The 21,216-nt window shown below is 46.4% G+C and overlaps 1 protein-coding gene across 3 annotated transcripts in view; it reads right to left on the reverse strand.

Annotated features, from left to right (window-relative positions):
- Window positions 1-21,216, reverse strand: part of LOC120994382 (limbic system associated membrane protein) — a 695,952-nt gene that overhangs the window by 37,646 nt on the left and 637,090 nt on the right. For 2 of the 3 annotated variants that reach the window (XM_040422903.1, XM_040422902.1), the window contains exons 5-6: window positions 12,216-12,336; window positions 11,562-11,710 (exon numbers count right to left, since the gene is read on the reverse strand). In XM_040422903.1, the coding sequence (XP_040278837.1) occupies window positions 11,562-11,710; window positions 12,216-12,336 (270 nt within the window). Of the gene's footprint in view, window positions 1-86; window positions 123-11,561; window positions 11,711-12,215; window positions 12,337-21,216 lie in introns of all 3 variants that reach the window. The other variant, XM_040422900.1, reaches the window with a different exon arrangement.

Consider the following 21,216-nt stretch of genomic DNA (forward strand, 5'->3'; position numbering starts at 1 on the left):
AGGTGTCAGGCTTCCCCCGAGGTAGGTCTCCCGTGCTCTGGAGTGTGACCCAGGCGCTGTCTCCAGTCTGCACACGACATACTGACCTGCGGCACGGATAGGTTTTGTGGGGATGACACGTTCTGGAGAAAAAAAAGAAATAATAAAGGCATAAAAAATAAAGACGAGGGGTCGGAATAAAGGAGCCAGCAGACCTCGGCGGCAGGAGACGTTACTTACCACGAGGGGTGGGAGCCGCCAGAGACGACACAGGCTGGCCCTTCATCAAACCCGTAAAGTAACCTTGGCAGGTAATATCCCATAGTTCTGCCCCCATGATAACACTTCCTGCTCCTGTGCTCTGGCCACCCAGCATTGTCATAGGGCCACTGGGCTTCAAAACAACCAATCGGATCTCTAGTTTACTGTCTGTGCTATACAAAGTGTTATCATGGGGACACTGACAAGGTCTTTTCACGGGGAACCTGTTACTTTAGTCTAATATTTGTATTTTTTTTTTTTACACAAGATCTCTGCTTGCTGTCAGTAAATGGAGACATTCTTGTTTACATCCAGCTGTGGATTTGTTACAGTGAATAATCCTCTTGTGGACTGCAGACTGATATATTTTACTTGCACTAATACATAGTAACAAACGATCAGAACTATTAAGAGATTTGTGCTTCTGAAAGGTGGAGGATTGTCTAGACTGATACATTGTAACAGACCTCCAGCTTGGAGAAGACTGTTTTAGATGTGTATGAGATTGTTCCTATTCGCTGAGAGCAAGCAGAGATCTGCAGTTTATCCATAAACTACAGAAGCAAAGTGCAGAACCAAAGAGAATCCCTAAAAAGATCCCATTAAGGCTACATGCACATGAACGTTGTTTGTTTCCATGTCCGTTCCTTTTTTTTTGCGGATAGGATGCGGACCCATTGATTTCAATGAGTCCGCAAAAATGCTTGTGCTGTCCGCATCAGTAAGTCCATTCCGTAGCCCCGCAAAAAAAAAAAATAGGACATGTCATATTCTTGTCCATTTTAGGCATTGTTACAATGGATCCGCAAAAAAAAACGGATGACATCCGTTTTTTGGAGGCGGATCCGCAATTTGCGGACGGCAAAACACATACGGTAGTGTGCATGTAGCCTAAGAAGGACATCCTCAAAGATAACCGAGAGGCGGTCACCGAGCACTGTGACATCACCACCGTCTCGTTATAGCTGCCGCCAACGGAAGTATAACTCTCACCATTTACCTGCCTCATACAGAATACTTAGCCTCAAAGAGCAGAAACATCCACGAACTGCACAGTGTTTCACTTGGTAGAGCAGCAGTCAGTGCTCCAGAGCTGCTCTTCCTCCTGTATCTAAGTACAGGAAGTTGAAGCCATAGGCAGCCATTCTGGAGCCCGGAGGTCTCTTGTCCCCCAGGCACCGCAGTCTTGTCCCCCTCCTTGTGTCCTCCACTCCCAATTACCTTGGTGCCCACTCCGGTGAGTAGACGTGGCAAAGGCACTCATACGACCACATGACAGCCGACATATTAGAGGCACCCTGAATGCTTGTCTATGGTAACTGAACATATTCATACGGTAATTGTGTAAAGTATAGCGCCAAAGGCGAAGGCTCCGTTGTGTCTTATTGCCCTCCTTTAGCTTTACGCGCAGCCTCTGGACATTGGGAATAACAGCTCTTTAGTTTCACGCTCAGGGAATACAGAGTCTGCGCTTTCTCTGCGTAGCCCCCTATACAGGTCACTGGTTACAGCCCATGGTCTCTAGGGAAGGCACAGATTGTGTCCCCCCTGCCCTCCGAACAGCCCTCTCTGCTGCAGGGACCACACCAGTAATCGGTAGGGCAGGTAGGAAGGGGTTAACTTCACTATGGCACAGCTCCGCGCTCGGCGCTCGACGTCAGTAACCCACAGGATAGAATTACAGCTCCTAATAGTTCAAAGATTTTCGAGATTAAAATCCATCTTCAGTGACTGGAGATTATAACATCAGCGCCGTCCATAATAGGCGGCGATATTATAGCCCTGGATATTATAATAATGTACAGCCCAGGTGGCACAGCTCATCCCCCCCACTCCACATAGCAGTATAATGGTATTAGCATTAGTCCTAAGAGCTAGCACTCACTATAATCTGCTCTAATACAGTTGCATGGCATTATATGGATTTCATTTTAAAACATGCAGCTGCAGTTTGAAAACTGACCACTAGATGGAGATGCAGTCCAACATGAGTGTCAGAAGTATAAACTGGGTGGTGTAGGTGTATGGTGTGTGTGTGTGTGCGGTGTGTATGTATGTGTGTATGTATGTGTGCGGTTTGTGTGTGTGGTGTGTATGTATGTGTGTGTGTGTGTGTGCAGTGTGTATGTGTGCGGTTTGTGTGTGCGGTGTGTATGTGTGCGGTGTATGGTGTGTATGTGTGCGGTTTGTGTGTGCGGTGTGTATGTATGTGTGTGTGTGTGTGCAGTGTGTATGTGTGCGGTGTATGGTGTGTATGTGTGCGGTTTGTGTGTGCGGTGTATGGTGTGTATGTGTGCGGTTTGTGTGTGCGGTGTATGGTGTGTATGTGCGGTGTATGGTATGTGTATGTGTGCGGTGTGTATGTATGGTGTGTATATGAGGTGTGCAGAGAGTTCGGTGCGTTCCTGTTTTCCCACCCTCCATCTATACACACCGGGGGGGCACTTACTTCTATAGCAATATAAGTCTTCCCCCGAGTCATAATGATCGGTGAAGGGTTTATCCGCCGTCAGACATTTCCAGTGAAAGCTGCTCCGCAGACCCCCCCCCCCCTCTATGATGCAGTAGAATGTGCTGTGGAAAGGTTTGCTGGTACATGTAGTGCCACATCCAATTGTAAAGGTCTACCGGGAGCGGTGTAGGATGCAGACCTGTAACATGGGGCCAGCTGTGCTTGTATATTTTATATATCATACCATGTAGGCTCTCTGTAAGACAGTGCTGACAGTGTACGGTAGTATTACCTATGTGGGCACTATATGGCACTGATACAGTCTGCCGGCAGGGTATGGCAGTATGATGTGGGCCTTGTATGGCACTATGTGTGTGTCATATGTGTTCTATGTGGCATGGTATTGTTCTGTAGGCACCAGTCAAGTAGATGCTGCACGGTACTGTATGATGCTCTTCCGTTTCCACTGTATGAGAGTATAGTGTGTTCACTACATGGCAGTATTATGTGGCCACTGATTTATACATTCCCGGGTGCTGTACAGTACTTTTATTTGAGCAGCATTATGGCGGTATTATTCTGCATATGACATTGGGAGTCTCCTTATATGATGTGTTCGGGACCTCCACAGATCTAAGGGGCCCATTATATGATGTATAGGGGCTTGGGGTATATGAGTCATATATGTTGTGAGTATTGAGATGAGGGGTTCATACCCCCCCCCCAGGATTCCTCTACACTTGACACATAAGTGGCTTCTAATAGTCGGTGATGATTCCCGGGGCCCGTCCGCCTCTTTAACCTAATGACACCCCGCACTTATTACACGCCGCCGAGCACTCAGCGCATTAAACCAAATTGCGCTTTTACTCATCGGACAAGTTTAAAAGCCTCTCAAACATTTAGGGCTTTCCAAAAATCCCATGTCAGGGAACGTCGGTGCAGCCGGCCGCGCCATGCATATTTAATGACCCCGCAGGATACATTATTCATGACCTCAGCAACAACTGTATCTTTAAATCTCCGGAGGACGGGATCCATTGTATTCATCACAATCGGCGCAACTTATTGTTCTACGGAAATTCCTTTCACCCAATGTATCGACCGAATGTGATTGATTTATAGGGAAATGGTTTGTATTGTGCAACATAGTGTCATCCGGCATCCAGTCATCCAGAAAGTCTGATAATCTAAGACAGGTTTGCCATGCAAATGATAGGAAAAAAAACGGACGCGCGGATGACAATCTTGTGTGCCTCCGTGTTTTTTAGCGGTCCCATTGACTTGAATGGCGGACCGCTAACCGTTTTCCGTGAAAATAATAGGACAGGTTATATTTTTTTGACGGACTGGAACCACGGATCACGGACGCGGATGACATACAGTGCATTAGCCGAGTTTTCAACGGACCCATTGAAAGTCAATGGGTCCGCAGAAAAATCACGAAAAACGGCACAACGGACACGGAATAAAACAACGGTCGTGTGCTTGAGGCCTCCTAAATGTGTATCAGTGGTCTGTGTAGGGGGGCACAAGCAGATTTGGTCAAGGCGTCTGTAATTGAGTTCCGATGTTCTTGTATGTAAGTATTATTTTATGGGCAAGCCTGAGTCCGCGATTCCGTGCTAGGTTTATAGGTGCACTAGATGTCTATCAGTTGGCGTTGCATCAGGGTTTATGGTCAACCATGTTTGTCTTTCTTAGGCCAATACGAGGTGGTGCTGTGGTGACCATCGTTTTAAAAAAATAAATTGCCATTAGAGTCTCTCACGCACGGCTTCTCCGTTTAAATTTTACACGCATAACTCCGCCATTCGAGGCCGGCTGTGCGGTCCCAGAACAAGGAGGTTCCATGTCTTTTCTGCCTTCAGACCCGCTCCCATGGCTCGGTCATCTGTGGCTCACAATACAATTTTCTCGTGGTGGCTGGCACGCGTGGCTTGCGCCATTAGCCTCACTCACGTTATTGTTTTCTCTGACTTTTATTTTCTAGTTTGTTGGGTCTTCAGTGTTTTCTTTATAAGCAGTCATCCCAAGCCTGCCTTGGCGGACATCATCTTCTCCCAGGCATGCTTACTTCATCTACAAACTTGGGCTGAGGGTGTTGGTTCCCGGCAAAGCAGGGCCGTCTTTAATATTGATTGGACCCTGGGCAAAAATTTACTTGGGCCCCCTGGATCCCGCCTTCCCACACCCTAGCATGCAATCACGCCCTCGACCACAACACACACACAACAAATCCACACCCCTGGTAGAGTCCAGTGAATGACTGTAAATACTTCCAGTTCTGAAGACTCCGGCGGTTCAGGATCAGTGCTCTGGGCAGCTGGGCTCAGGCTGGAAGTGGGCACCGCTCTGCAGGAAGGAGACCAGGGCTCGCCTCACCCTAGTGTTACAGTGCACCCCAGCACCCCACAGTATGCAGTATAGCACCCTATAGTATACAGCAACCCACAGTATGCAGTATAGCACCCTATAGTATACGGCACCACACAGTATGCAGTATAGCACCCCACACTATACAGTACCCCACAGTATATAGTAGAGCAGTATAGCAGCCCAAAGTATACAGCACCACACAGTATACAACACCTCACAGTATACAGTAGAGCAGTATAGCACCTCACCGTATACAGCACCCCAAACTATACACGATACAGCACCCCACACTATACAGCCCCCCATACTATACAGTACAGCAGTATAGCACTCCACACTATACAGCACCCACAGTATACAGTATACAGCCCCCACAGTATACAGTACAGCAGTATAGCACTCCACAATATACAGCACCCACAGTATACAGCCCCAACACTATACAGGCCCCCCACACTATACAGGCCCCCCACACTATACAGGCCACCCCACACTATACAGGCCCCCCACACTATACAGGCCCCCCCACACTATACAGGCCCCCCACACTATACAGGCCACCCCACAGTATACAGGCCCCCCCCACAGTATACAGCCTCCCTACAGTATACAGGCCCCCACAGTATACAGCCCCACACAGTATACAGGCCCCCCCACAGTATACAGCTCCCCTACAGTATACAGGCCCCCACAGTATACAGCCCCACACAGTATACAGGCCCCCACACAGTATACAGCCCCCCCACACAGTATACAGCCCCCCCACACAGTATACAGCCCCCCACAGTATACAGCCCCCCACAGTATACAGGCCCCCCACAGCATACAGGCCCCCCACAGTATACAGCCCCCCACAGTATACAGGCCCCCCACAGTATACAGCCCCCCCACAGTATACAGGCCCCCACAGAGTATACAGCCCCCCACAGTATACAGCCCCCCACAGTATACAGGCCCCCCACAGTATATAGGCCCCCCACAGTATACAGCCCCCCCCCACAGTATACAGGCCCCCCACAGTATACAGCTCCCCCACAGTATACAGCCCCCCCCCACAGTATACAGCCCCCCACAGTATACAGGCCCCCCACAGTATACAGCCCCCCACAGTATACAGCACCCCACTATACAGTAGTTTACAGTATATTAGCATAACAGCCCCTGTCACCTTTTTCTGATGTAATCTTCACAAAAAAAGCTCCACAGTTAAGGCAAACTTCTCATGCAACACTCCTGATTGGACCTGTGATGACCTCATAGCCATGTGACCAGTAATATTGCTAGGTTACTGGTCACATGGTGATGATGTCATCTAAGGTCCTAGATCATAGCTCTCACAGACACAGTACGCTGGCTGGAGTGCCGGCAGGCATGGCATGGCAGCACCCCCTGTGTAGCTGACAGCCTGACACCCGGGGCAGTGGCTAGCAGGGCTCAAGAGGCAGCTGCCTTGGGCCCCCCAGGAGCAACTGGGCCCAGGGCAGCTGCCCCTTTTGCCCCTTGGTAAAGACGGCCCTGGTCCTAAGTCCTGGATATCTGTCTGTCTTCCAGTAGGAGGTACAGTAATAAGGCGGACTTTACAAAGTCTGTCACGTCTACAGACACGACAAGTCCTATCACGACTACAGGCGCAGCATACATAGTTTATCACGACCTTAAGCTTATTTCCTGTCACAACTGCAGGTATTGTGTACGTTCCGTCCTTATTACAGGTAACATTAGCTCGTTAATCGAAATAGCCATGTATTCCTGTGCATGGTTCCCCAGGCAGACACCATGTTCTAACTTTTCGGTCCTTAATAAAAAAATAAAAGTGTGGCCTGGGGAATAAGTAGAGGTGAAGTATTTTGCCACCAGGAACAGTCGGTGCCCGATCAGGGCCCTTGGCGGATGGTTGGAGTTCATCTAGGCCCTTCCAACAGATTCACCATTGATTGTTCAGTCTGCTGCTCTCAGGATTCAGACCTTCTCGTTATATGGTCATATGTTGTTAGTCAACATAGGAGTAAATGGTTTCTGGTTACCGGCCGCTCTTTCAATCGCATCAGCATCAGCCACCTCCAAGAACGATGTGCCGGTGCACAAGACAAAGAGGTAAGGTAGATGGAAGTCACTGTGATATATACGGTATATTCCACACCTTCATCGTGAAAGGTCTTTTCCGTTCAAAATTGGGTGTCGTAACGGTATGTATATATTTACTCTAAACTAAGGTCTGCTCTTTTTAGCCCCTTTAGGCTGCCCTACCACGGCAGTTATGGCATAACTCTACTGCTTGTTGTAGATAGGGTTAGATAGGTCAGGTTCACCTTTCTGATAGCCGATCCGACCACAAGTATGTATTATATCACTATAGAGGTGTAGGCTGGTGTGTGTGTGTGTATATGTATGTGTTATATCAGTATAGAGGTATAGGCTGGTGTGTGTGTGTGTGTGTGTGTGTATATGTATGTGTTATATCAGTATAGAGGTATAGGCTAGTGTGTGTGTGTATGTATTGTATCAGTATAGAGGTGTAGGCTGGTGTGTGTGTGTGTATATGTATGTGTTATATCAGTATAGAGGTGTAGGCTGGTGTGTGTATATGTACTGTATGTATTATATCAGTATAGAGGTATAGGCTGGTCTGTGTGTGTGTTGTATACTCGCTATAGAGGTTTAGGGCGGTGTGTATATGTGTATGTTATATACTCACTATAGATGTATAGGCCGGTGTGTATATGTGTATGTTACATACTCACTATAGAGGTATAGGCCGGTATGTGTATGTATACCTTGTATACTCACTATAGAGGTATAGGCTGGTGTGTATATGTGTATGTATATGTTGTATACTCACTATAGAGGTATAGGCCGGTGTGTATATGTGTATGTATATGTTGTATACTCACTATAGAGGTATAGGCTGGTGTGTATATGTTGTATGCTCACTATAGAGGTATAGGCTGGTGTGTATATGTTGTATACTTACTATTGAGGTTTAGGCCGGTGTGTATATGTTATATACTCACTAAAGAGGTATAGGCTGGTGTGTATATGTTGTATACTCACTATAGAGGTACAGGCCGGTGTGTATATGTGTATGTTATATACTCACTATAGAGGTATAGGCCGGTGCGTATATGTATATGTTGTATACTCACTATAGATGTATAGGCCGGTGTGTATATGTGTATGTTACATACTCACTATAGAGGTATAGGCCGGTGTGTATATGTATATGTTGTATACTCACTATAGATGTATAGGCCGGTGTGTATATGTGTATGTTACATACTCACTATAGAGGTATAGGCCGGTGTGTATATGTATATGTTGTATACTTACTATTGATGTTTAGGCCTGTGTGTATATGTGTATGTATATGTTGTATACTCACTATAGAGGTATAGGCCGGTGTGTATATGTTATATACTCACTATAGAGGTATAGGCTGGTGTGTATATGTATATGTATATGTTGTATACTCACTATAGATGTATAGGCCGGTGTGTATATGTATATGTTGTATACTCACTATAGAGGTATAGGCTGGTGTGTATGTGTATATGTTGTATACTTACTATTGAGGTTTAGGCCGGTGTGTATATGTTATATACTCACTATAGAGGTATAGGCTGGTGTGTATGTGTATATGTTGTATACTCACTATAGAGGTATAGGCCGGTGTGTATATGTTGTATACTCACTATAGAGGTATAGGCTGGTGTGTATATGTACATGTTGTATACTCACTATAGAGGTATAGGCCGGTGTGTATATGTGTATGTTATATACTCACTATAGAGGTATAGGCCGGTGCGTATATGTATATGTTGTATACTCACTATAGATGTATAGGCCGGTGTGTATATGTGTATGTTACATACTCACTATAGAGGTATAGGCCGGTGTGTATATGTGTATGTATATGTTGTATACTCACTATAGAGGTATAGGCTGGTGTGTATGTGTATATGTTGTATACTTACTATTGAGGTTTAGGCCTGTGTGTATATGTTATATACTCACTATAGAGGTATAGGCCGGTGTGTATATGTTATATACTCACTATTGAGGTATAGGCTGGTGTGTATATGTTGTATGCTCACTATAGAGGTATAGGCCGGTGTGTATATGTATATGTATATGTTGTATACTCACTATAGATGTATAGGCCGGTGTGTATATGTGTATGTTACATACTCACTATAGAGGTATAGGCCGGTATGTATATGTATACGTTGTATACTCACTATAGAGGTATAGGCTGGTGTGTATATGTGTATGTTATATACTCACTATAGAGGTATAGGCTGGTGTGTATATGTTGTATACTCACTATAGAGGTATAGGCTGGTGTGTATATGTTATATACTCACTATAGAGGTATAGGCTGGTGTGTATGTGTATATGTTGTATACTTACTATTGAGGTTTAGGCCTGTGTGTATACGTGTATGTACAGGGAGTGCAGAATTATTAGGCAAGTTGTATTTTTGAGAATTAATTTTATTATTGAACAACAATCATGTTCTCAATGAACCCAAAAAACTCATTAATATCAAAGCTGAATATTTTTGGAAGTAGTTTTTAGTTTGTTTTTAGTTTTAGCTATTTTAGGGGGATATCTGTGTGTGCAGGTGACTATTACTGTGCATAATTATTAGGCAACTTAACAAAAAACAAATATATACCCATTTCAATTATTTATTTTTACCAGTGAAACCAATATAACATCTCAACATTCACAAATATACATTTCTGACATTCAAAAACAAAACAAAAACAAATCAGTGACCAATATAGCCACCTTTCTTTGCAAGGACACTCAAAAGCCTGCCATCCATGGATTCTGTCAGTGTTTTGATCTGTTCACCATCAACATTGCGTGCAGCAGCAACCACAGCCTCCCAGACACTGTTCAGAGAGGTGTACTGTTTTCCCTCCTTGTAAATCTCACATTTGATGATGGACCACAGGTTCTCAATGGGGTTCAGATCAGGTGAACAAGGAGGCCATGTCATTAGATTTTCTTCTTTTATACCCTTTCTTGCCAGCCACGCTGTGGAGTACTTGGACGCGTGTGATGGAGCATTGTCCTGCATGAAAATCATGTTTTTCTTGAAGGATGCAGACTTCTTCCTGTACCACTGCTTGAAGAAGGTGTCTTCCAGAAACTGGCAGTAGGACTGGGAGTTGAGCTTGACTCCATCCTCAACCCGAAAAGGCCCCACAAGCTCATCTTTGATGATACCAGCCCAAACCAGTACTCCACCTCCACCTTGCTGGCGTCTGAGTCGGACTGGAGCTCTCTGCCCTTTACCAATCCAGCCACGGGCCCATCCATCTGGCCCATCAAGACTCACTCTCATTTCATCAGTCCATAAAACCTTAGAAAAATCAGTCTTGAGATATTTCTTGGCCCAGTCTTGACGTTTTAGCTCGTGTGTCTTGTTCAGTGGTGGTCGTCTTTCAGCCTTTCTTACCTTGGCCATGTCTCTGAGTATTGCACACCTTGTGCTTTTGGGCACTCCAGTGATGTTGCAGCTCTGAAATATGGCCAAACGGGTGGCAAGTGGCATCTTGGCAGCTGCACGCTTGACTTTTCTCAGTTCATGGGCAGTTATTTTGCGCCTTGGTTTTTCCACACGCTTCTTGCGACCCTGTTGACTATTTTGAATGAAACGCTTGATTGTTCGATGATCACGCTTCAGAAGCTTTGCAATTTTAAGAGTGCTGCATCCCTCTGCAAGATATCTCACTATTTTAAAATTTTCTGAGCCTGTCAAGTCCTTCTTTTGACCCATTTTGCCAAAGGAAAGAAAGTTGCCTAATAATTATGCACACCTAATATAGGGTGTTGATGTCATTAGACCACACCCCTTCTCATTACAGAGATGCACATCACCTAATATGCTTAATTGGTAGTAGGCTTTCGAGCCTATACAGCTTGGAGTAAGACAACATGCATAAAGAGGATGATGTGGTCAAAATACTCATTTGCCTAATAATTCTGCACGCAGTGTATATGTTATATACTCACTATAGAGGTATAGGCTGGTGTGTATATGTTGTATGCTCACTATAGAGGTATAGGCCGGTATGTATATGTATATGTTGTATACTCACTATAGAGGTATAGGCTGGTGTGTATGTGTATATGTTGTATACTTACTATTGAGGTTTAGGCCTGTGTGTATACGTGTATGTATATGTTGTATACTCACTATAGAGGAATAGGCTGGTGTGTATGTGTATATGTTGTATACTTACTATTGAGGTTTAGGCCTGTGTGTATACGTGTATGTATATGTTGTATACTCACTATAGAGGTATAGGCTGGTGTGTATATGTTGTATACTCACTATAGAGGTATAGGCTGGTGTGTATATGTGTATGTATATGTTGTATACTCACTATAGAGGAATAGGCTGGTGTGTATATGTATATGTTGTATACTCACTATAGAGGAATAGGCTGGTGTGTATATGTATATGTTGTATACTCACTATAGAGGAATAGGCTGGTGTTGGTGACACCCAGCTTGTTAGCGGCCACGCAGGTGTAGTTTCCATAGTGCTCCTCAGTGACATTTGCAACCATCAGAGTGGATCGGTTCCCCATACTCTTGATCTCCAGACCCTGTGCGCTGTTTATCCTGCAAAAGAGATTACTTAAAGTGACACAGTCCTCGGGGTCAGTAAGTAAAGGTCACACATCTTGTCTCCTGTCTACCATGTTCCTTCTGGAGATGGCATTCATTTCATTTGATAGACTGAAGTCTTCCGCTTCTCTGGAGTACCTACAACACTTCCTGACCTTTGCCTTGGAATAGTTCAGTTCTATAATGTCAGGGGTTTGTGGGCCCTTAGCTTATATTATAGCGTCATCCAGGATGGGGGACAAGGCTGAATTTTCATACCAGGCACCATGTGCCTTTAGCTACACCCTTCCTGCACTGAGCTGATGAAAGAAGGGGCCGGGAGGGTTAACTGCAGTAAAACTGCTACTTTATATCTCTTTCTGCCTTATTAATCAGATTTTTCAGTGACAATGGTTTGTGCTGTTATTTCACACGTTTTATATTATTCTAATTTGTATACAATGTAACATTTACACCCTGTATCCTCCGATCCATGACTGATACAAAACCAAAGCCTTACCTTGTGTCATCCTTATACCACTCAAAGTCCGGCTTGGGCTCAGCTGAGGCCTCACAGCGGAGGTACGCCTGCTTGCCTGTGATGGCCTCGATGCTCTTGGACTCGGTTATCATAGGGGGATCTATGGAGAAAACAAATAGTCTGAGCATAAGATAAACAGATGAATACATACAGAGTATTGATATGTATCCTGAGTGACATCCTGTATCATACTCCAGAGCTGCACTCACTATTCTGCTGATGGAGCCACTGTGTACATACATTACTTATCCTGTACTGATCTTGAGTTATATCCTGTATTATACCCCAGAGCTGCACTCACTATTCTGCTGGTGCAGTCACTGTGTACATACATTACTTATCCTGTACTGATCCTGAGTTACATCCTGTATTATACCCCAGAGCTGCACTCACTATTCTGCTGGTGCAGTCACTGTGTACATACATTACTTATCCTGTACTGATCCTGAGTTACATCCTGTATTATACTCCAGAGCTGCACTCACTATTCTGCTGGTGGAGTCACTGTGTACATACATTACTTATCCTGTACTGATCCTGAGTTACATCCTGTATTACACTCCAGAGCTGCACTCACTATTCTGCTGGTGCAGTCACTGTGTACATACATTACTTATCCTGTACTGATCCTGAGTTACATCCTGTATTATACTCCAGAGCTGCACTCACTATTCTGCTGGTGCAGTCACTGTGTACATACATTACTTATCCTGTACTGATCCTGAGTTATATCCTGTATTATACTCCAGAGCTGCACTCACTATTCTGCTGGTGCAGTCACTGTGTACATACATTACTTATCCTGTACTGATCCTGAGTTACATCCTGTATTATACTCCAGAGCTGCACTCACTATTCTGCTGGTGGAGTCACTGTGTACATACATTACTTATCCTGTACTGATCCTGAGTTACATCCTGTATTACACTCCAGAGCTGCACTCACTATTCTGCTGGTGCAGTCACTGTGTACATACATTACTTATCCTGTACTGATCCTGAGTTACATCCTGTATTATACTCCAGAGCTGCACTCACTATTCTGCTGGTGCAGTCACTGTGTACATACATTACTTATCCTGTACTGATCCTGAGTTACATCCTGTATTATACTCCAGAGCTGCACTCACTATTCTGCTGGTGCAGTCACTGTGTACATACATTACTTATCCTGTACTGATCCTGAGTTACATCCTGTATTATACTCCAGAGCTGCACTCACTATTCTGCTGGTGCAGTCACTGTGTACATACATTACTTATCCTGTACTGATCCTGAGTTACATCCTGTATTATACTCCAGAGCTGCACTCACTATTCTGCTGGTGCAGTCACTGTGTACATACATTACTTATCCTGTACTGATCCTGAGTTACATCCTGTATTATACTCCAGAGCTGCACTCACTATTCTGCTGGTGCAGTCACTGTGTACATACATTACTTATCCTGTACTGATCCTGAGTTACATCCTGTATTATACTCCAGAGCTGCACTCACTATTCTGCTGGTGCAGTCACTGTGTACATACATTACTTATCCTGTACTGATCCTGAGTTACATCCTGTATTATACTCCACAGCTGCACTCACTATTCTGATGGTGCAGTCACTGTGTACATACATTACTTATCCTGTACTGATCTTGAGTTTTACAGCAAGACACGGAGGCTTCGTATTGCTTTCTCCTTCTTTACTGAACCACCAATAGCAGCAAAGAGAAAAAATTTACATACAAGGAACCATAGCAACCAAGGTCCCTCCCCACTGGCCCCTATAATAGGCCGCTCTTCCTCTGTACCTTCCTCTTTCTTTGCTGCTGCCAAGCTACTGTATTGTTGTCTCTTGTAGTTTTGAGCTGCGTACATAGGGTGACTAACCCTGTTTGCTGCTCAGCGCTCCGCTTGCGTTTGCGTCTTGCTTTGCAGGTGGGGGTTTGTGTATCGCTGCGCTTTTCCTCGCGCCTTGGGGATATTCATTTGGCCTCATTAGGGCTCTCCCTCTCCCACCGGGTTCTTTTTCATTCTGGGCTTGCACTTGTCCAGAAATCTGAATGCTCAGTTGGATGAGTTACAGACTAGGACTCAGGCGTCCCTAGGTTCAAGTTCCTGACAACCAGCCTTGTACTTCACTTGTGTCCAGAACTCCCCCTAGTCATTTCTCATATTGCTCTGCTGGACTTATTTTAATATGGCCGTGTGCGCTTCATTGGTTCCCCACCCCCCAGATGCATTCCTACCTTCGCTTGCGTCCGCACTACCAGGAGGTTTGGGGGGGGGGGGGGTCCTCCGTCCCTCTCTATTTCGGCGGCGCCATTCCCGGCGTTCCTCCCATCTTGATAGCCCTCTGTGATCGCCGGCCGCGAGATCTCGCGAGATCTCGGCGGCCATCTTGGAAGCCCTCTGCGATCGGCCGGCCGCGAGATCTCGGCGGCCATCTTGGTGAGGTCGATTGCATTTCGCGGGCTTCCGGGGGCGGTCCTTCCACAGTTCCGGCTTCCGGTCACTCGTTCCGGCTCCCTGCACGGTCGGCGGCTCCTGCGCTCCTGCTCCTCGGCTCCTTACGCTTCAGGTGACATCAGGCCTTGTCCCCTGGGTTAATCTTTGTCCCAGCGCTGCCCCAGTTAGGCATTCATTTCAGACATGTCTGCCCCTACTCCACCTCCTACTGCCAGTCGCCCCCCATCCTCCCCGGTGGGACTTCACCCCACTGAGACTGATGCGCAGGCACTTGCCCTGCAACGATCAGTTTCTGACGCGATTGTGGCAGCCATGGGCTCCATGTCGTCGGTGTTGTCACAGACTATTGCTCAGGCTATGTCCGCACGTCCTGATAGTGCTCCCTTGCTAGACCCCATTGCCGTACCGCAGCCTACCTCTATTGAACCCCCTGTATTACAGGGGACTTTGACTGGTGCGCACCTTGCCACCCCAGAAGCCGTGCTTAGCTCACGGAAAAGGGCCTTTTCCCGCCAGGCAGAACGGGCGCGGACATGGAAATGCGCTAGAGCGCAATCACCGGACCTGTCTGACTCGGAACGAGCTTCAGACGAGGAGGAGTTAGCGGATTTGGATTACGGCACAGAGGAGGATCTCACCCCCCCAGGTCAGGGCCCTTCGGCCTCCGCTGCGGCGACCTCCTCTGCCAAGGAAGTGGCGTCGACCTCCGCCGCTACCCGTTCTGAGGTTGTGTTGGATGATTTGGGCGAACCGATGTTTGACCCCGAGTCGCTTCATCACCCTCGTTCGGCGGAATGTCTCCCCTCCCCTCATGTGGGAGCGTATTTGGAGCATTGGGTGCGTCACTCGCTTAGCCGCGAGTCACGCAATAAACTTAGGTCCGAGTGTCCCCGGCCAGTGGTCCCCAATAAGGTGTGTGACACCCCGTTGGTGGACCCCAAGATGTCGCAGTTTCTAGCCAAAACGGTTTGGAACCCAAAAAAGGGCCTAGATTCAGCGCTCCGCAGCTGCCAGGACAAGATTTTAGACGTCTTTGGTCCATTGACCAGGATTTTGGAGATGGCTGAGGCGGCTAGGCTTGAGGGTACCCCGATTGACCCTATGGAATTGAGGGGCTGGGCCCAGAGGGCCATATGCCTTACTGGCAACGCTAATACGGCCGTTGCAATTGAGAGGCGCAAGGCTATCTTGTTCAAGATAGACCCCAAATTGGCCAATTTGGCGCTCACTGAGGCAGAGAGGGACGCCCAGGGCCTCCTCTTCGGCGAGTCCTTCATCAAGGACATGAGCCGGTTCGTGGGCACTTTTACAGCGCTAGACAAGGCCCAAGCATCCATGCGTAGGGTCTTCCAGGGAAGGGCCTCTCATCGGGCCGGCAGTGGTAGGGGCCGCATGTCCGGCCGTGCAAATTTCCAGGCCCGTGGAACATACAGAGGTCCAGGTGGACATCGTCCTCAATTTCAGGACCAAGGCAACGCAGCTCCGTTCTTCACCACAAGGGGACATCAATGGCGTTCTCGCTCCTTCCGGGGCAACCCGAACATTCGCAGACCATTGGGTAAGTGCTCCCCGGTTTGGGGATTTTATGCTAGCGCATAGCTAATAGTTCAGTGTTAAAGCAATTTACTCATATCCAGTGTTTCTGTGTTCTAAACCCCTTTTCAGCCTCTTACATTTCTATGTTACCTTGGGCAGGGAGCTGACTCCTGATTTTTTCCCACGCTTGAAGCCTTATTGCCATGGTCCCATGGGTACTTACCACGGAGGGGATTTCACATAGAGCTCAGGAGGTCCCCTTATCTAATTCCTTCCCCTCCGCTCGTTCACCTAGTAGCACGGTTCGTGCGTTGGTGGACGCGGAATTGCAGTCCATCAGACAGAAGTTGGCCCTAGAGCCGGCGCACCCGGCATTGGCGGGTGTGATCAGCATTATCTTCCTCGTGCAGAAGAAATATGGGCGGATGTGACAGGGCATCAACCTTCGCTTTTTGAAGGCGGTAATTTTTTACCGTCTCTTCAAAATGAAGGGATCCAGCGGGGTCGCTGAAACATCCAGGGCGGACCTATTGTCGGATCTCGGTTGCCCCCTCAACTGGGAGAGGTTCTGCCTTACTCCGACCCAGAGGTTGGAATCCTTAGGATTCACGGTGGATTCACTCTCAGGGTCCCTCAGTCTGCCGGCGGCGAAGTGGCGGACGTTTCCGCTAGGAGTTGCGACATGCGCTCCTCGCTCCCCATCTCCCGTTTCGTCACCTAGCCCGCATTTCGGTCCGGTTGGTCTCATCATTTCAGGCGGTTTCCCATGCCCCACTGCATTATCGGGCGCTCCTGCGACCAAAGATCGCCCATCTTCGGTACGGTGCTTCCTTGCGGACGCTGTGTTTCTGGGTTCGGGAGCCCGGGAGGAGTTGAGTTGGTGGATAGTCAGCCTAGAGGCGTGGAACGTGACTGCGATCTGTGGATCTCTACCGGAGTTGGCTATCTAATCGGATGCGAACCTCCAGGGCTGGGGTAGCCAGGGCTACGGGCTCTCCACTGGGGTCCCTGGTCGGCGGATGAATCCCTCCTACACATCAATGCGTTGGTACTCCTGGTGGGGTGTTCGCGACAATTTCAGGTTTATGGGTCCGATGTCCGTCGCTCTCTTCGCTTTTCGGCTCTACAGTCATCACACCCGGTTCTTCAGCGGACGTCCGGACCTGAAGGCTATGACGACGGATGCAGCCCTCTAGGACTGGTCTGTGTCCCGCCTATACAGGTTTCATCCATTCTCGTTGACCCAGAGGACACTTACACAGGTTCTCCGCCATCGGGTGGCCCAGGTTCTGGTGGTTCCGTTCTGGGGGTCCCAGGTCTGTTTCCCTTCATTTTTGTAAATTCGGAAGAAGACCCCTGTCCTTCTTCGAGCCGGTTAGATCTCCTACACAACCCTCTGGGTCTGCGCCATCCCCTTATCCTCGACGGATCCCTGCTGTGGCTCACTCACATTTAGGCAGTTGTCAGCTAATTTACTGGCGTTATTTTGCCTTTTTGCATGCATTGGGGTCTCGGAGGTGAGGACTCTTGATTACGACGTACGTTCTGTTACCCCGGAGGGGGTCACTTGCAACATCCCGCGTCACATCATGACTAGCATTGTCTTATGTCCTACCCAGTTTTAATTCCTCCCTGGTCTTTTGTTCCAGGGCGTTCCTTTGGGAATACGAGTCCAGGACCCTGGCACATCGGTATCCGGCCGGCTTTCATTTATTTATTCCTATTTGTCATCTTTTCGGATGGGTTTTGCCCTACGTTTGCACGCTGGCTTTTAGGGGTCAGGTCTTGACGGGTGTCGACACGTCTATCTTCAGGGCCCCTTCTGCGTATGGGACCCCTGTCACCGTCTGGGCGGTTTTGGGGGCCAGATTGGAGGATGTTATGCGTCTGGCTGATGGGTCCAAGGTTACCACGTTCAGGGAGTTCTATTTCCGCCCTCCATATAATTTATTTGCTTCGATCATAGACGGGCTTTGAACTTGCAATACGAAGCCTCCGTGTCTTGCTGTAAAACTTAATGATTTTCCTATTTCATGACGTAAAGTCATAGTTTTATTAAAGACACGGAGGCGAGTATTGCCCGCCCTATTCCCTCCCTTGGGGTTTTTTCTCGCGGTTTTTGTTACAGGGGTCATGTATCATTACCTCTATGTATTATTAACCTTTTTAAGTTATTTTGTTTTAGGTATTTATTGTCCTAATGTTTGTTTCATTGCCATTGTTTGCATGTTATTTAGCCATTTATATTGTCTTCTGTCATTTTACACTTGTTGAGTCAGTTGCGTAGATGGCTTCCGGACATGCTGTCCTGACATGTTTGTTTCACCTAGGCCTATGGTCTGTTTTATTTTCCAGGATGAAGCTATTTCCGTTATCAGATGCCGTGTTACCGGTTGAGGTCTTCTACAGTTTAGCCAGGTTGGCTTGTTGGTGGTGCTACATGGGCGTGGGACTTTCCGTTACAGTTTAAAGTTCGGAGTTATCGTGTGGATGTTCGGGATGTCAGCATCAGTTTTCAAAGAAAGAGGAAGGTACAGAGGAAGAGCGGCCTATTATAGGGGCCAGTGGGGAGGGACCTTGGTTGCTATGGTTCCTTGTATGTAAATTTTTTCTCTTTGCTGCTATTGGTGGTTCTGTAAAGAAGGAGAAAGCAATACGAAGCCTCCGTGTCTTTAATAAAACTATGACTTTACGTCATGAAATAGGAAAATCATTAAGTTACATCCTGTATTATACTCCAGAGCTACACTCACTATTCTGCTGGTGCAGTCACTGTGTACATACATTACTTATCCTGTACTGATCCTGAGTTACATCCTGTATTATACTCCAGAGCTGCACTCACTATTCTGCTGGTGCAGTCACTGTGTACATACATTACTTATCCTGTACTGGTCCTGAGTTACATACTGTATTATACTCCAGAGCTGCACTCACTATTCTGCTGGTGCAGTCACTGTGTACATACATTACATTACTTATCCTGTACTGATCTTGAGTTATATCCTGTATTATACTCCAGAGCTGCACTCACTATTCTGCAGGTGCAGTCACTGTGTACATACATTACTTATCCTGTACTGATCCTGAGTTACATCCTGTATTATACCCCAGAGCTGCACTCACTATTCTGCTGGTGTAGTCACTGTGTACATACATTACTTATCCTGTACTGATCCTGAGTTACATCCTGTATTATACTCCAGAGCTGCACTCACTATTCTGCTGGTGCAGTCACTGTGTACATGCATTACTTATCCTGTACTGATCCTGAGTTACATCCTGTATTATGCTCCGGAGCTACACTCACTATTCTGCTGGTGCAGTCACTGTGTACATACATTATTTATCCTGAGTTACATCCTGTATTATACTCCAGAGCTGCACTCACTATTCTGCTGGTGCAGTCACTGTGTGCATACATTACTTATCCTGTACTGTTCCTGAGTTTAATACTGTATTATACTCCAGAGCTGCACTCACTATTCTGCTGGTGCAGTCACTGTGTACATACATTACTTATCCTGTACTGATCCTGAGTTACATCCTGTATTATACTCCAGAGCTGCACTCACTATTCTGCTGGTGCAGTCACTGTGTACATACATTACTTATCCTGTACTGATCCTGAGTTACATCCTGTATTATACTCCAGAGCTGCACTCACTATTCTGCTGGTGCAGTCACTGTGTACATACATTACTTATCCTGTACTGATCCTGAGTTACATCCTGTATTATACTCCAGAGCTGCACTCACTATTCTGCTGGTGCAATCACTGTCTACATACATTACCTTACTTATCCTATATTGTTCCTGAGTTACATCATATATTATACCCTAGAGCTGCACTCACTATTCTGCTGGTGGAGTCACTGTGTACATACTCCTTATCCCATACTGATGCAGAGATACAGCCTGTATTATACTGCAGAGCTGCACTCACTATTCTACTGGTTGTTCTTGGAAACAGACCTTTTGTTTGCAGACCCTTTCCAGAAAGTATAGCTGAGCTCTGTTTGGCAGGCAGACAATTAGTTTTCATTCCTCAGGATAGTATACAGCGTTTGGTGTAACGATGACATTTTCCAGAATGTAAATCAACAGAATGGGCTCTTCAAAGATACTGAACAAGCAGGGAAACTATTGTGGCTGTCACTTCTAAGCCGTGGTAAAGCCAATACGTTTTCATTTGAGCTGACATCTCATTATGGTGTATTCCAAGACCATAATTATGTACACGTACTTTAATCTCTAACCTGTGCCTCTCCAGTTGACAGGGCATGCTGGGAGTTGTAGTTGCGCCACAGTTGGAGTCTACTGCTGTAATGTATACAGTGTTTTATTTAGGGTTTGAGGACATAAAAAAGCAGAGCTATTTCTGCTGCTATTAATTTCTGCATCTTCATGTAGACGATGTGCTGAGTCTTTAAATGCTGCAGATAGATATAATCAAATTTATCTTCCCCAGAGAAACCTTGTCGCTATCTTCTGGAGGCAATTAGGTATCTTGGCTCAGAGATTGTGCTACATAGTAGCTCAGAAAATAGAAACCTTCAGTGACCTCCACAAATAGGAGGCCTGTAGAGCAGCTCTCTGACCTCAGGTGCTGAATTGATTAGTAATGATCTTCCGTTTATTTAGTGTTGTCAAAGAAATATTCCTGATGAGCAGTAGTCGCGGAGCCTCAAATACCAGCGTCCACTAATAAGGAATTCACCGTTAGAGATCGAGGCTCCTTACGCATAATTCTTCATTTAAAGTGTAACTGTGATTCTTTTTTTTATTTTTGTAATTTGTAGGGGCAGCGATACTGACCATTTTTGTAATATAGTTTAATTATTGAAAATGAACATTTCCATTAGGAAAATAGCTCTGAAATGGCCCATTTTGAGCCTTAGCAACGCTCCTCTGTCTTCTGTTTACATAACACAGTCAGTGTTGAGCAAGTCTACCCTGTTATGTAAACAGAAGACAGAGGAGTGTTGC

The sequence above is a fragment of the Bufo bufo genome, chromosome 3 (genome assembly GCF_905171765.1).
Source record: "Bufo bufo chromosome 3, aBufBuf1.1, whole genome shotgun sequence".
NCBI lineage: Eukaryota > Metazoa > Chordata > Amphibia > Anura > Bufonidae > Bufo > Bufo bufo.